This window comes from Pimephales promelas, chromosome 18 (genome assembly GCF_988280905.1).
Source record: "Pimephales promelas chromosome 18, fPimPro1.hap1.1, whole genome shotgun sequence".
Taxonomy (NCBI): domain Eukaryota; kingdom Metazoa; phylum Chordata; class Actinopteri; order Cypriniformes; family Leuciscidae; genus Pimephales; species Pimephales promelas.
The window spans coordinates 12,290,470-12,307,545 of record NC_142786.1 but is presented as its reverse complement, the minus strand read 5'-3'; the positions used below and the strand labels follow the sequence as shown (position 1 = coordinate 12,307,545).

Sequence of the window (17,076 nt, the reverse complement as noted above, 5' to 3'; positions counted from 1 at the left end):
CTAATCGCCCGCGATTTGCACGCGATAACACCCTGACTTGTCGGCGACTCAACGATTTGCAAATCGGGCTTAAATCGGGCTTAAAAAAACTAGGCTTAAAGAAACATTATTAGCAAGATGGTAGAAAAATGCACATTTCTTGTCTATTCCACCCACTGCCACTTATACCAACGACGGAAATAAGCGCAGTTACAATAGCTTAATATGTGGGAGAGCTTTGCTATAGAGAGTGACAGTATTGTTTTGCAATATGTAGCACTTCAAAGTCAATACCAAATCAAAACTAGATAGCATCTTAGTTGTAATTGAAAAGGTTTAATGACAAAATATGGTTATGGTTACACTTAAAATAGTTACAAAATAGATGTATGAAATGATGATAACTTATACCAATAATCTTACCCAGCATGTAAAATATTACCAGAGAGAGAGAGAGAGAGAGAGAGAGAGAAAGAACAGAGGAGGCAAAGGGAAAGAACCCCAATAAAGGGAGAGAGCCAGAGCATAGAAAGAGCAGAGCATTACAAGAGACAGAGCAACAGTCAGTCTTCTTTTATCCTTTCCCTGACCATGTGACTAAAACCCAAATGTGAGACATTTAAACTGACCAATCAGATAATTACACTTCCCCCAGTGTTCTAAAGGTGTGACAATTCATTGACCCCACAAAGTACACAATCTTGGCCTACAGGCCTTGATCACTATCAGCTCCTCTGTCTTTGATCCTCCAATGGTCCTTGTGGTTAAAAGAAGGGATGGAACACAGTAAAGATCATTTCAAATGTCTTGGATTCTTTTCAATCCTACAGCTGCCCCTCCGGAGGGACGCCTCTGGCTCGAATGTTTCCACTGGATCAGTTTTTGGGGGCTTGGCTAGAGCTCCCCAATCTGTCCCGTTGGGTCACCCGAACTATCAGGCTCAGCTATGCGATTCAGTTCGCACGGTCTCCTCCCCGCTTCAGGGGAGTTCGCTTAATGATGGTCGGTGGCAATGCCCCGATCATGAGAGCGGAGGTTGCCACCCTGATGGTGAAGGGTACAATCGAGACTGTCCCTCCAGCCGAGATGAGGTCAGGGTTCTACATCCCTACTTCATTGTCCCCAAGAAACCGGTGGGTTACGGCCGATCCTGGACCTGCGCGTCCTGAACCTCACCCTTCACAGGCTGCAGTTCAAGATGCTCAGGGCCAAACGTATTTTCGAGTGTGTTCGGCCCCAGGATTGGTTTGCAGCATTAGACCTGAAGGACGCCTACATTCATGTCTCCATTTTACCTCGACACAGACCATTTCTTCGGTTTGTTTTCGAGGTGCAGGCATATCAGTACGCGCTTCTCCCATTTGGGCTAGCTCTGTACCCTCACATCTTTACGAAGGTCGTCAAGGCAGCCCTTTTCCCCCTTCACAAACAAGGGGTTCGCGTTCTGAACTCGACGACTGGCTAATCTTAGCTCACTCTCAAGATCAGGTCTGCCAACACAGAGACCTTGTGCTCCGGCACCTAGCCCGTCTGGACCTTCGGGTCAACTAGGAGAAGAGCAAACGTTGCCCCATGCAGAGGATCTCTTTTCTCTGTATGGAGATAGACTCGGTCGCCATGTCCGCGCAGCTTACGAGCGAGTGCGCACACTCACTGCTGACTTGTCTTCGACAGTTCGACGGCAAGAGTGTGGTCCCACTGAAACTTTTTCAGAGGCACCACTCAGATTGCTTCATATGTGACCGCTTCAGCTGTAGCTTCACGATCGAGTCCTGAGGTGGGTATTTTACGGTACGCTCAGAGTTCCAGTAACTCCGACCTGCCGTCAGACCTTCACCCAGTGGAGGAACCTCAGCTTTCCACGGGCCAGAGTTCCCCTAGAGCGAGTTTCCAGACATGTTGTTGTCTCCACAGATGCCTCTGCCACGGGCTGGGGCACCATGTGCAATGGACATGCAGCCCTGGGCTCCTGGACAGGACCCCAGCGCCTTATGCATGTCAATTGCCTCGAGTTGCTGGCAGTGCACGTTGCCTTGCACCGCTTCCATGCGTTGCTCCAGGGTCAACACGTACTAGTCCGTTCAGACAATACTGCGACAGTAGCGTACATCAACCGTCAGGGTGGTCTATGCTCTCGCTGTATGTCACAACTCGCATGCCACCTCCTCTTATGGAGTCAGAAGCACCTGAGGTCCCTTCGTGCTATTTACATTCCAGGAGAGAGGAACCTTGCAGCCGACGAGCTGTCACGGTTCCGGCCAATCTCTGGCGAATGGCGACTCCATCCCCAGATTGTCCAGCTGATATGCAGCCAGTTCGGGGATGCACAGATAGATCTGTTTGCCTCCCACGACTCATCCCATTGCGCCCTGTATTACTCCCTGACCGAGGGCACGCTTAGCACGGATGCACTGGCGCACAGCTGGCCGCGGGGCCTACACAACTATGCGTTTCCCCCAGTGAGCCTTCTCGCATGGACTCTGTGCAAGATCAAGGAGGACAAGTAGCAGGTAATTTTGGTTGTACCGTATTGGCCCACCCAGACCTGGTTCTCCGAACTGATACTCCTCACGACAGCATCTCCTTGGCCAATTCCTCTGAGGAAGGACCTCCTTTCTCAGAGACGGGGCACCCTATGGCACCCTCGTGGCAGGTTTGAGTAGCGGAAGTGATGGCTACTATCACTTCCGCTAGAGCGTTGTCTACTAGACACATCTATGCGTTGAGGTGGAACCTCTTCATCAACTGGTGCTCCTCTTACCGAGAAGACCCCAGGAGATGCTCGATCAGTCTTGTGCTTTCCTTCCTGCAAGACGGGTTGGAGCGAAAGCTGTCTGCCGCCACCCTGAACGTGTATGTGGTCGCTATTGCCGCATATCACGAAGCAGTTGAAGGTAAGTCGCTGCGAAAGCACAACCTGATCGTCAGGTTCCTGAGAGGAGCGAGGAGACTGAATCGTGGGAATCCACTCTTGGGACCTCTCAGTGGTCTTAAATGCCCTGCAGAGACCTCTCTTTGAGCCCCTGCAATCAGTTGAGATTAAATTCCTGTCAGTGAAGACAGTGCTGCTGGTTGCACTGGCCTCCATCAAGAGGGCGGGGTACCTGTACGTATTCTCCGTTGACAAAGAGTGCCTGGGATTCGGGCTGGCCTACTCTCAAGTGATCCTGAGACCCCAGCCTGGATATGTGCCCAAGGTTCCTACCACTCCCTATCAGGACCAGGTGGTGAACCTGCAAGCGCTGCCCCTGGAGGAGGCAGACCCAGCCTTGGCACTGCTCTGTCCAGTACAGGCCCTCCGTGCTTACGTAGACAGAACGCAGTGTGTGTGGTGGGAGCCAGAAGGGAAGGGCTCTCTCAAAGCAGAGGTTGTCTCACTGGATTGTGGAGACCATTGCTTTGGCTTATCAACAGCAAGGTCGACCGTGCCCCCTTGGTATGACAGCACACTCCACCCTGAGTGTGTCTTCCTCTTGGGCTTTAGCGCATGGTGCCTCGCTAGCAGACATCTGCAGAGCTGCAGGCTGGGCGACACCAAACACCTTCGCGAGATTCTACAATCTCTGAGTGGAGCCTGTGACCTCTCTTGTACTCGCTCATCCAGCCAGTACTGGACCCGCACAGGTGTCTTCGCTTGCTCGTCATTCTACTCCACAGACTGGATAAGTGCGATTATTCCTCAGCTCTATTGAAGCCCTGAGTTCCTCCAGCACTGTTGATGCTGGCGCCAGTGTCTATTGCCTGTGCATCGGCTAGGTGCATCTGTGTGCATGGTTCCTTCTAGTAACCCCCACATATGTATGTTCCACTGTAAGTCTCTTTGTGTCTTCCCTCGGCAAGCCACCTTGCCACCCCTGGAGTTTAAAATCTAGCCACCCTACGGGTTGTTTACTCCAGTGTTCCTCCATATGAAGTCCCCTTGGGCCATATGTGTATTCTTAAGTCCTCCCTACGGGTAGGCATACTGCGACATATTTCCTCTGAGATATGCTCCCCAGTGTACCTTGGTATTCCTGTGCTAAGTAGGACTCCTCATCCATGCTAAGTTTCACGACAGGGGATCAGACTTTCGCAGGGCACTGGAAGATAGCTGTGAAGGTGGTGTGATTTCACGGGGGACCCCCATTCTCTGTCATCCGACGCAATTTGGAGTGACGAAAAGGAACGTCTTGGTTACGTATATAACCCTCGTTCCCTGAGTAGGGAACGGAGACGTTACGTCTCCCTGCCACTTCCGCTGTACTGCTGGGTAGACACCTGAGTTCAGTCTCAGCTCCTCAGCAAAGACATAGCTCTATGAGAAAGACATAGAGCTATGTCTTTGCTGAGGAGCTGAGACTGAACTCAGGTGTCTACCCAGCGGTACAGCGGAAGTGGCAGGGAGACGTAGCAGCTCTGCGTTTACGTCCGCACCCTCCTTTTATACCCATGTGGTTAGGCGGGGATACACTATGCAAATTCCACAGACCCATGGCATTTCTTTGCCATTGGCTCGTTTTTTTAATACTCGAAGAGAATTGGCTTTCTAGGCGAAACCCCCATTCTCTGTCATCCAACGTAACGTCTCCATTCCCTACTCAGGGAACGAGGGTTACATACGTAACTGAGACGTTTCCTGTTCTTTGCTGACAAGAGGGGCACTTGGAATTGTCTTATGCTGCTGTAGCCCATCTGACGTGTTGTGCGTTCAGCTCTTCTGCATACCTGGGTTGTGACGAGGGGTTATTTAAAGGGGTGGTAAAGTATGATTTCACTTTCCTAACTTCAGTTAGTGTGAAATGTTACTGTTTGAGCATAAACGACATTATCAAAGTTACAACACTCAAAGTTCAAAGCAAAGGAAGATATTTGCTTTTAAGGAAAAGGACTACAAAAGTACAAGGACTAAATAAAAGGACTACAACAGACTTCCTGTTGCATTCTGCATATTATCAGTTCTTCACCTCTCCATCTTTGACTGACTTTAACTTAATATTAAAAGCAGAACGGTTTCTGTAATTTTAGTGTGTCTGCTTGAGGTAATTGTCACGGGTGACAAAGACGCTTAGTGAGTGGAACCCTCTTAATGAGCCATGAGTTTCCCGAGGGAACGATTTGTGTCTGACACATCCCAATCCGGTTTCGGGTGTGGCTGAAACATTGTCAGGCCATCGTGTGCTTCTGCTGAGAAGTGGCCCCAGCCCCTGCTTACACGTTTGTGAAAAGTTATTATATCTGCTCTCCATCAGAAGCCCCGAGTGATACAGCTGAGCTGGAAAGTATCCTATACTGAGTAGAATCCTTACCCTCCTACTTACCGTCTGAGTCTGGAAGTATGCAGCATCACTGGGAAGTAAGCTTTTGAATCATTGTCCCACTACTGTGCATTGACGAAGGTATCCTGTACTGAGAAGAATCCTTACCTTCCTACTTACTGTCTGAGTCTGGAAGTGCGCAGCATCGCTGGTGAAGTAAGCTTTTAAACCACTGTCTCGCTACTGTGCACTGGTGAAAGTATCGTATACTGAGAAGACTCCTCACCTTCCTACTAGCCGTCTGAGTCTGGAAGTATGCAGCATCGCTGGTGAAGTAAGCATTTGAATCATTGTCCCACTACTGTGCACTGACAGAAGTATCCTGTACTGAGAAGAATCCTTACCTTCCTACTTACTGTCTGAGTCTGAACGTATGCAGCATCGCTGGTGAAGTAAGCTTTTGAATCATTGTCCCTTGACTGTGCACGGACAAAAGTATCCTGTACTGAGAAGAATCCTTACCTTCCTTCTTACCATCCGAGTCCTGAAGTGAGCCGTATCATTGGTGAAGTCAATGGGAGCTGAGACTGAACTCAGGTGTCTACCTAGCGGTACAGCGGAAGTGGCAGGGAGACGTAGCAGCTCTGCGTTTACGTCCGCACCCTCCTTTTATACCCACGTGGTTAGGCGGGGATACACTATGCAAATTCCACAGACCCATGGCATTTCTTTGCCATTGGCTCGTTTTTTTAATACTCGAAGAGGATTGGCTTTCTAGGCGAAACCCCCATTCTCTGTCATCCAACGTAACGTCTCCATTCCCTACTCAGGGAACGAGGGTTACATACGTAACTAAGACGTTTCCTGCTCTTTGCTGACAAGAGGGGCACTTGGAATTGTCTTATGCTGCTGTAGCCCATCTGACGTGTTGTGCGTTCAGCTCTTCTGCATACCTGGGTTGTGACGAGGGGTTATTTAAAGGGGTGGTAAAGTATGATTTCACTTTCCTAACTTCAGTTAGTGTGAAATGTTACTGTTTGAGCATAAACGACATTATCAAAGTTACAACGCTCAAAGTTCAAAGCAAAGGAAGATATTTGCTTTTAAGAAAAAGGACTACAAAAGTACAAGGACTAAATAAAAGGACGAACGTCAGGGCGAAACTGGGACGTTCGATCAGTACCCACCCATAGCTGAAGAAGACCTAGAGGACACTGAAGTCTGTTACGTTTGTGCTCATCAATATATTGTGTTCAATAAAGATTGTTATTCCTTATCTCTGGTCTGCGTTGTCCATTTGTTGCGCACCCGTGGTGTCGGCTCCTCACGGTGGTGTCCAAGTTAGGGATTGCTGGTCATCCAAGTCCACCCCGGCCCGCAGCGGTGACATAATCGCAGCTGCTAACATAGGAGCTTTTAAAACCCCGCCCTCTGCTGCAGCTCATTTGCATTTAAAGTGCCAGGCACAAAACGGTGTGTTTTTGTAAACCCTCAAAAACTTTAACATGCTATATAAAAATATATGTGGGGTATTTTGTGCTAAAACTTCACACACATAATCTGGGAACATCAGAGATTTATTTGTAAAAATGGCATTTTACCACACCTAAGTTACTGTTGCCTTTCTATCAGCTCAAACCAGTCTAGCCATTCTCCACTGACCTCTGGCATCAACAAGGCATTTTAACCCATAGTGTGTGAAAATCCCAGTAGATCAGCAGTTTCTGAAATATCCAGACCAGCCTGTCTGGTACCAACAACAATGCCAGTCACTTTCCGGTTTACATGAGAACACAAGGCATGTTTGTGCTGCCGCTTCCCGCTGGTATTCGTGTTTTGTTTTTGCTCATCTTTCCTTTGGAACCCATCAACTGATCTGCTGAGAGCCCTCTCCATTTATATCCATCACCTCTCCGACATCTGATACAGTGAGTTACCACCGCTCTCTATATCGTTTGTCCCTATATAGTTATATGTCCTCTATATAGTTTTTGGGGCAGACCTGACCTGTTCAGAAGAGATGGCATTCATCCCTCCTAGGATGGTGCTGCTCTTCTCTCCAGTAATATGGCACATGGTCTTAGAGCTCAAACATGACAATATGGGGCTCACGTCAGGAAGCAGACAGACTGGCTAAACCGACTGTCTGCTAGCTGTCTCACGTCACTGAGGTCAAATAAATCCCATCACATAGAGCCTCTTTCACCTATCATCATATAGAGACTGTCTGTTCCCCGAACTAGGAAATACAAAAAACTCTCAAACCCATTTAAGGGTAAAAATTTGATTGATATTCAACGAATAAAAAACAAATGGTAAAGGGTTGTTGAATATTCGATCCCTTTCTTCAAAAGCACTTTTTGTTAATGATATGATTACAGACCGTAACCTAGTTGTGCTGTGTTTGACAGAAACTTGGGTAAAACCAGACAATTAAATTACTTTAAATGAGTCCACCCCGCAAGATTACTACTATAAGCACAAGTCTCATTTAAACGGAAAAGGGGGAGGAATTGCTGTAATTTATAGCAATATCTTCAGTATTACTCAAAAATATAGTTTTAAAAAGAGAGCGGCAACAATTTTCCCTCCACGCTCCGAGCATTATATAATCACTCCGCTCCAGCTCCGCTCCGGGTTCACCATTTACCGGTCACGCTCCACTCCTCGCTCACTGGTATCAGAAACACTGCTTCGTGTTCGTTCCCCAAGGAAATTAAGTATGCTTTAAAATCTCACAAAACTACTCCTCATCATAATTAATAGGCATATTAAATAAAATAAAAATAAAAAAACAACATAAGGAGAATAGTTGCAATGTGGTTTATTGGATTTGGATAGTTTGCAAACTTTTCCTATGACATGCTATACTTATTACAGGTTATCAGCATTATAAATTAAATATCATTGCTGCTTTTTGCAGAGCACTTTTTGTTTGGAAAGAAGAAAATAACTACGTTTTCATCATCAGTTATTTATCAATGGGTCGCTACATTTCTTACAGATTTCTGCTCATTCAAAATCAAATACCGATAGACAGTACTAAGATTACATTTGTTTGAATGCAATGCATTAGTGAGAAAGCGATTGTGTTGGTGAATAAGTGTTACCAGTTTAAAATGTGCTTTCACCCGATCCAGTCCGATCTCATGAAAGTGCGTGTCTATAGCACAAATTTTATGTCTCGTACAATTTATACGCCAAAAATAGTTTTTGCTTGCATAGCCTATGAGAAGTAGTTCCCTTTCGTAGTCACTTCGAGTTACGTCAGAAGTGACGGAGATTGGGGGATTTCGCATAGAAAGCCAATCCTCTTCGAGTATTTAAACACGAGCCAATGGCATGCAATGCCTTGGGGCTGCGGAAATTTGCATAGCGTACTCCGCCCTACTCCGTGAGTATAAAAGGAGGAAGTGAACGCAACCGCAGTATGTTTTCGCTTCGGAGCCAAGAGAACCTCTTCACTCCTAAAAGCTGATTCAAGACTCTTCGAGAACGAGCGTCCTCTTCAGTGTTGGTGTGACGGCGGTACTCAGCGAGATTCTGCATTGCCTGCGATCTGAGCAGTGGTCTGCCAGACTTTGCACTTCTCCCTGGTAGCCTCAGCGCTGAAAGAGTGAATTTCTCCTTTCTCTTAAAAGTGAAAGTGAAAGAGCTGCACGCGGCACGTCTTTTTAAAGATGGTTCGCCCGTGCCCTTCTGGATGTGGTAGATTTCTGTCATCATCTGATGGTCACGAACGCTGCTTTGTATGCCTGGGCATTCAGCATGCAGCAGCAGCGTTCGTGGATGACTCATGTTCCTTCTGTGGGAGCATGACCATCTCCACACTGAGGTCGAGGCTCAATGATCTCACTAGAGTGAGAGCCCCGGTCCCCCCTACTCGATCGGCTTCCTTCACGAAAGGGGGCCCGTCGACCCGGCGATCTAACGGTGACGGTGTGGGATAGAGCCCCGACGATTCCTCGGGCCACACCTCCCGCCTCAGTGCGTGAGCCAGCGAGCGCCAGCTCGATTCAGTCGGCTGTCTCTTCGGCGGCGCCGGCTGCTTCTAGCAGCGCTCCAGATGATGATGTGATGTCTATCACTGCTTGAGTCCTCGGGAGAGGAAGATGCGGCTGCGTTGCCCCCTTCGGGAGTGCCAGCGTTGCCCGTGTCAGATCCCGAGCTGACGGCCATGCTGTCTCGAGCCGCTGGGAGTATCGGGCTAGAATGGAAACCTCCATCCTGCCCCGATCTCTCGCGGATGGATAACTGGTATCTGGACAAAGCTGCCGCCGCAAGGCCACGGCCAACTCCGATACCTTTTTTCCCCGAGCTGCATGCGGAGTTATCGCGCTCTTGGGGGGCTCCTTTGTCCACTCGAGAGCGCGATCTCTCCCCCGCCTTTCCCCCCCTCGACGGTGGGGCCGCCCGTGGGTACACTGGGATGCCCCCGGTGGAGCGCTCTGTTGCGATGCAGCTGTGTCCACAGAGCGCCTCCACCCGTGGTCCTCCTAAGCACCCATCCAAAGCCTGTGGGTTCTCGTCTGCTATGGCGGCGCGATCCTATAGAGCGGCGGGACAGGCGGCCTCCGCTTTGCATGCCATGAGCACTTTGCAGGTCTTCCAAGCGAAGCTGCTCAGAGACATGCACGAGGGCGGGACTGACTCGACGGCATTTAAAGATTTGCGACCTTGCTCTCCGGGCAACGAAAGTGGCCGCTCGCGCCGTCGGTCAGGTGATGGCCACTTCGGTGGTTCAGGAGCGCCATCTCTGGCTCAACCTGGCAGATACGCGGAGCGCTGAGCGGACTCGTCTGCTCGACGCTCCGCTCTCCCAGGTTGGCCTTTTCGGCGGTGCGGTCGAGGACTTCGCCCAGCAGTTCTCCACCGCCCAGAAGCAGACGGAGGCCATTAAACACATCCTGCCCCGGCGACCAGCTGCTGCCTCCACCCAGTCATCGGCGCAGGTGCCTCCCTCTGCTCGCCGCCGAGGACGCCCCCCTGCGGCTCCCCTCCCTCCCGCCCGGCCCCAGCAGCAGCCTTCACCCGGGCCCCGGCGTCGAGGAGGCCGCAGGCCGGCGTCACAGCCCCCTCAGGCCGCTCGCCCCGCTAAACGCCAGGCCAAGCGAAGATCCTGACACGGGCCGCTCAGTGACGATTTAGAGTCTTTCTCAGGAGGCGGTAGCAGGCCCCCTCCTTCCCCCGGTGGAGGGCCGGGGGAGAATCTTTTGTTCTCAGCTCCCCGCTGCTCACCCACGGGTGGGCAGCACCCTGAACTGGTTAAAGAAAGACTTGACATCCTCACTGAGCTCACAGACTGGAGTGGGTGCGCTCGACGCCCCCGTGCGTCAGCCCACACACTCCTCTCTGTCTCTGAGGGCGCGGAAGGGTGCGTGTGTCGTCCCAGGGCTACACCAATCCCTTCCCCCTCTGTCGCCAGACCCCCGGCAGAACAGACCCCCGTGGAACGCTCCGCTTTCCCTGGTCCCTTCTGTCGGGGAGCGGGCTTCGACGCATCCGAGCGGGGTAACTCATGCACGCGTGCCAGTCGACCCGCACCGCTGCCCCTCCGGGGGGACGTCTGTGGTTCGCATGACCCCGTTGGCTCATTTCCTGGAAGCCTGGCTAGCGCTTCCTGGGATATCCCGCTGGGTCATCAGAACGATCAGACTCGGCTACGCGATTCAGTTCGCACGGTCTCCTCCCCGCTTCACGGGAGTTCGCTCCACGATGGTCGGTGGCAATGCCCCAGTCTTGAGAGCGGAGATTGCGACCCTGCTGGCGAAGGGTGCAATCGAGACGGTCCCTCCAGCCGAGGTGAGGTCCGGGTTTTACAGCCCCTACTTCATTGTCCCCAAAAAGACCGGTGGGTTACGACCGATCCTGGACCTGCGCATTTTGAACCGTTCTCTCCATCGACTACCGTTCAAAATGCTCACGGCCAAACGCATTTTCGAATGTGTTCGGTATCAGGATTGGTTTGCAGCGATCGACCTGAAGGACGCGTACTTCCATGTCTCCATTCTCCCTCGACACAGACCGTTTCTTCGGTTTGCCTTCGAGGGCCAGGCATACCAGTACGCCGTTCTCCCATTCGGGTTAGCTCTGTCCCCTCGCGTCTTCACGAAGATCGTCGAGGCAGCCCTTGTTCCCCTTCGCGAACACGGGGTTCGCATCTTGAACTATCTCGACGACTGGCTGATACTAGCACACTCTCGAGCTCAGGTTTGCGAACACAGAGACCTGGTGCTCCGGCACCTAGCCCGTCTGGGCCTTCGGGTCAACCGGGAAAAGAGCAAACTTTGCCCCGTGCAGAGGATCTCTTTTCTCGGCATGGAGATAGACTCGGTCGCCATGTCCGCGCAGCTCACGAACGAGCGCGCGCACTCACTGCTGGCTTGCCTTCGTCAGTTCGAGGGCAAGAGTGCGGTTCCACTGAAACTTTTTCAGAGGCTCCTGGGGCATATGGCATCCGCGGCCGCGGCAACGCCGCTCGGTTTGCTTCATATGAGACCGCTTCAGCTGTGGCTTCGCGATCGAGTCCCGAGGTGGGCATGGCATCGCGGCTCGCTCCGAGTTCCAGTGACTCCAGCGTGCCGCCGAACCTTCTTCCCGTGGTCGAACCTCAGCTTTTTACGGACCGGCGTCCCTATTCAGCGAGTTTCCAGGCATCTCGTTGTCTCCACGGATGCATCTACCACGGGTTGGGGTGCCATGTGCAATGGGCATGCAGCCGCCGGTTCCTGGACAGGAGCCCAGCGCCTCATGCACATCAATTGCCTCGAGCTGTTGGCAGTACGGCTCGCCCTACACCGCTTCCGAGCGTTGCTCAAGGGCCAGCATGTGCTTGTCCGCTCAGACAACACTACGGCAGTAGCGTACATCAACCACCAGGGGGGTCTACGCTCACGCCAGTTGTCGCAGCTCGCCCGCCACCTCTTGATATGGAGTCAGAAGCACCTGAGGTCCCTTCGTGCAGTTTACATTCCTGGAGACCGGAACTGGGCAGCCGACGAGCTGTCCCGGGTCCGTCCCATCTCTGGCGAATGGCGACTCCATCCCCAGTCGGTCCAGCTGATTTGGGACGAGTTCGGGGAGGCACAGATAGACCTGTTCGCCTCTCGGGACTCGTCCCACTGCGCCCAGTTTTATTCTCTGACCCGCGGCACTCTCGGCTCGGATGCGCTGGCGCACAGCTGGCCACGGGGCCCACGCAAGTATGCGTTTCCCCCAGTGAGCCTCCTTGCACGGGTGTTGTGCAAGATCAAGGAGGACGAGGAGCAGGTCTTGCTGGTAGCCCCCTATTGGCCCACCAAGACATGGTTCTCCGAACTCATGCTCCTCGCGACAGCACCTCCTTGGCCTATTCCTCTGAGACCGGACCTACTCTCTCAGAGACGGGGCACTCTGTGGCACCCTCGTCCCGATCTTTGGAGGCTGCACGTGTGGCTCCTGGACGGGACGAGGCAGGTTTGAGTTCGCTGCCACCTGCGGTGGCGGCAACCATCACTTCCGCAAGAGCGTCGTCCACGAGACACCTTTATGCGTTGAAGTGGAACCTCTTCGTCAATTGGTGTTCTTCTCGCGGAGAAGACCCCCGGAGATGCTCGATCAGTGTCGTGCTTTCCTTCCTGCAAGAGGGGTTGGAGCGCAGGCTGTCGCCCTCCACCCTTAAGGTTTACGTCGCGGCCATTGCCGCTTCTCATGAAGCAGTGGAAGGTAAGTCCTTAGGGAAGCACGACCTGGTCATCAGGTTCCTGAGGGGAGCGAGGAGGCTGCATCCGCCTCGTCCTCCCCTCGTACCCTCTTGGGACCTCTCGGTAGTTTTAAGTGCTCTGCAGAGGCATCCCTTTGAGCCTTTGCAATCGGTAGAGTTAAAGTTTCTGTCCATGAAGACAGCACTCCTGGTTGCATTGGCCTCCATCAAGAGGGTGGGGGACCTGCACGCATTCTCCGTTGACGAAGCGTGCCTGGAGTTCGGGCCGGCTTACTCTCACGTGATCTTGAGACCCCGGCCTGGATATGTGCCCAAGGTTCCCACCACTCCCTTCCGGGACCAGGTGGTGAACCTGCAAGCGCTGCCCCTGGAGGAGGCAGACCCAGCCTTGGCACTGCTCTGTCCGGTACGTGCTCTCCGCACCTATGTCGACAGAACGCAGTGTTTCAGGACCTCAGACCAGCTCTTTGTCTGTCATGGAGGGAGCCAGAAGGGAAGGGCTCTCTCAAAGCAACGGCTGTCCCACTGGATAGTGGATGCCATTGCTTTGTCTTACCAGCAGCAGGGCCTTCCGTGCCCCCTTGGTGTGACGGCCCATTCCACTCGGAGTGTAGCCTCCTCTTGGGCTTTAGCGCACGGCGCCTCGCTAACAGACATCTGCAGAGCTGCAGGCTGGGCGACACCCAACACCTTCGCCAGGTTCTGTAATCTGCGAGTTGAGCCGGTATCCTCTCACGTACTCGTTTCGGCCAGTTCTGGATCCGCTCAGGTGTCTTCGCTTGCTCGCCAATCCACTCCCCGGACTGGATAAGTGCGATATTTCCTCAGTTCTTCCATTGAAGTCTTGAGTCCTCCAGCACCGACGATGCGGGCACCACTGCTGTTGCTCTGGATGCTAGCTAGGTGCCTCCAGGCGCACGGTTCCCCATGGTAACCGTCTCATGTGTATTATCCACTGTAAGCCTCTCTGAGCATGTGTCTTCCCTTGGCAAGCCATCTGCCACCCCTGGAGTTTAAATTAGTACTAGCCACCTGCGGTTGGTACTCCAGTGTTCCATATGCGTTCCTATGTGGCCATATGTGTATTCATAAGTCCTCCCTTCGGTAGGCAGCTGGTAGCATGTCCCCTTCGGGATATGTTTCCCAGTGTACCTTGGTAATCCTGTGTCAAAGTCGGATCCCCAAAAAAAAAAAAAAAAAAAAAGAGGTAAGGCTCGGGGGTTCAGTCTTTCGCAGGGCACTGGAAGACAGCTTGAAGATGGCGTGATGGCACAGACCCCCAATCTCCGTCACTTCTGACGTAACTCGAAGTGACTACGAAAGGGAACGTCTCGGTTACGTATGTAACCCTCGTTCCCTGAGTAGGGAACGGAGACGTTACGTCTCCCTGCCACTTCTGCTGTATCGCTGGGTAGATGCCGAGTTCAGTCTTGGCTCCTCAGCGAAGACATACTGCGGTTGCGTTCACTTCCTCCTTTTATACTCACGGAGTAGGGCGGAGTACGCTATGCAAATTTCCGCAGCCCCAAGGCATTGCATGCCATTGGCTCGTGTTTAAATACTCGAAGAGGATTGGCTTTCTATGCGAAATCCCCCAATCTCCGTCACTTCTGACGTAACGTCTCCGTTCCCTACTCAGGGAACGAGGGTTACATACGTAACCGAGACGTTTTCTCGTGCATAGCCTACGATACGCACTTAATGGCAAAAACGCACTTCACACCCATTATCTTAACCAAGGGGTTTAGTGTGCTTCATTTGCACACAAAAACTATTTTTTGGCATATAAATGGCCCAAGAAATAAAATTTGTGCTATAGATACACTTTCATGAGATTATGTTGCCCGATCATATTGAGTAGGCTTGATAACTATAACCTCCTGCAGCCACTCATGTCCATCGGCGTCATCATAACGTTCATTTTTTTTTTGAGTGATCCATCTGTATCATGCTAGCATAATGTGTTTAATGTGTGAATCCTTACTAAAAATGCAGTTCTATAATGAGCCGCTGGCATGAATCCTTGTGATAGAGTGGTAGTGGAGCGCTTTTAAAAAATCGGCTCTGCACTCCATTCAAAATCATGCCGCTCCACTCCTCGCTCCGCTCCCACTCCACTACGTTAGTACTGGCTGCAGATAAAGTGCTAATTGTTAATGATTTTAATATCCATGTAGATAATGAAAAAGATGCATTGGGATTGGCATTTAAAGACATTCTGAACTCTATTGGAGTTAGACAACATGTGTCAGGAGGACCTACTCATTTTCATAATCATACTTTAGATCTAATATTGTCACATTATTATTATTATTATTATAGTTTATTTAGATAGGGACAGATACAGATAACATAGATACACTTTGACAGTGATCTGATGCATGTATCAATGTTTTTAGCCAAAGCTAATTTACAACATTAGTCCCTATAAGGGCTTTTTTAGTAAAATGCAATACATGCGATACAATACACAAGCAATACAAAACAATAAGGGCTATTTGATAAAATACAATACAAGAATAAAAATACTAGTAGAGAGAAAAATAATGGAATATAATATAAATGCCAAAAAAAAAAAAAAAAAGGCAGAGTCGACAAGAACTAAATATGCGAACAACACTGTTCCTGAATTAACCACTTTGTGTTTACAAATAATATGCATCTTATTGTTGCATACTACGTTGTTCATTGCACTTTAGCAATTTCTCAAATAAAGCCACAATTGCCAAAGTAAGAATGTTTTTATTCTTGGCTTTTTTTTTTTTTTGATTCCACGCTTACCACTTTATCTGTGTACAATGTTCTAGTAGCTCAACGTTTTTGCTGTTTAAACTTTAAACCATTCCTTTATTCTGTGATAACTGGTGAAAATAGCTTTTAATATTCAGGGGTAAAACTATAACTTGAAATATGGGGATAAAAGGTTTCTGCCCAATGTGACAATGAAGTACAGCTTGGCAATGGCAGCACTGCATCTCCATCAATGAGAAAGTCTATTTTATTATACAAAGGTTTTAAGGTTAGCTTGTTTTATGAATTGCAACACTTGCTAAATCTGTCAAACCTAAGCCCATTTCCACTACTTTTTAAACTAAATTAATTTGTTAAAGACTACTTTTTTTTTTACTAAAATTGATTAAACTTGACTAAAACCTTTTGGTGTTTTCGTCGACTAAAACTTGACTAAAACCTTTTGTGTTTTCGTCAACTAAAACTTGAGTAAAACTATTAAGTTTATAAGTGACTAAAATGTGACTAAAACTTAAAATCATTTTCGTCCAAAAGACTAAGACTAAAATTAAAAAGGGCTGCCAAAAACAACACTGAGGGTGAGTCTCCATTCCCTGGGCCTCAGCCCCTGCCTCAACAGGATATCGGCTCCGATATACGAGACCATCTGTGTTTTATCCGAAAGGACAAACACATAGTGACCTCCAGGGTCTGGCAGGAAGTATTGAGATTTTCGGGAATACCGCCATCACTTTTAGCCAATTATGTGCTAAAAGGTAGATGGTCCTGCCAAGTACCATTCGCCGAGCGACCAACTCATGATCACCCCCAACTTGTGAGGGAAGCATCCATCGATAGCATTATGCGTCGACAAGAAGCCCCCAAACCTGGGCTTGGGCGAGGGACCAAGGTTCTTCGACATGACCGAAGCACGAAGGCAAAGCCGCGTGACCTTGATCATGCGAAACGTTTTTCTCCTCGGAGAAAACCCTTTGGTCCTGAGCCATCACTGCATGGGTCTCATGTACAAAAGGCCAAAAGTAACTACGTTGGACACAGCTGCCATGAGAGACACCAGTCTAAAAAATGCTTGACAGTGAGTAACTGGCCTAGATATACCCCCCAACTTGTGAGGGAAGCATCCGTCGATAACACTATGCGTCTACAAGAAGCCCCCAACAGTGGGCCTGGGCGAGGAACCAAGGTTCTTCCACAAGACCGAAGAACGAAGGCAAAGCCGTGACCTTTTGGTCAAAAAACAAAGAGCATTTTCCCAATCTACACAATGTTGCCTTGAAAGTTCTCTCTGTTCCTGCCATTTCTGCCCCAGTTGAGAGAGTTTTTAGTAGAGGAGGCATTCTAATGTGACCCCACAGTGCACAGCTTGGCCATAAGATGTTGCAATATTTAATTTTCCGGTAACACTTTAGA

The 17,076-nt window shown here is 50.1% G+C and overlaps 1 protein-coding gene across 1 annotated transcript in view; it reads right to left on the bottom strand.

Annotated features, from left to right (window-relative positions):
- Positions 1–17,076, bottom strand: part of st3gal1l3 (ST3 beta-galactoside alpha-2,3-sialyltransferase 1, like 3) — a 109,188-nt gene that overhangs the window by 31,018 nt on the left and 61,094 nt on the right. The window contains exon 4 of the mRNA XM_089122661.1: positions 15,773–15,789. Coding sequence (XP_088978787.1) covers positions 15,773–15,789 — 17 coding nt within the window. The remainder of the gene's footprint in view (positions 1–15,772; positions 15,790–17,076) is intronic.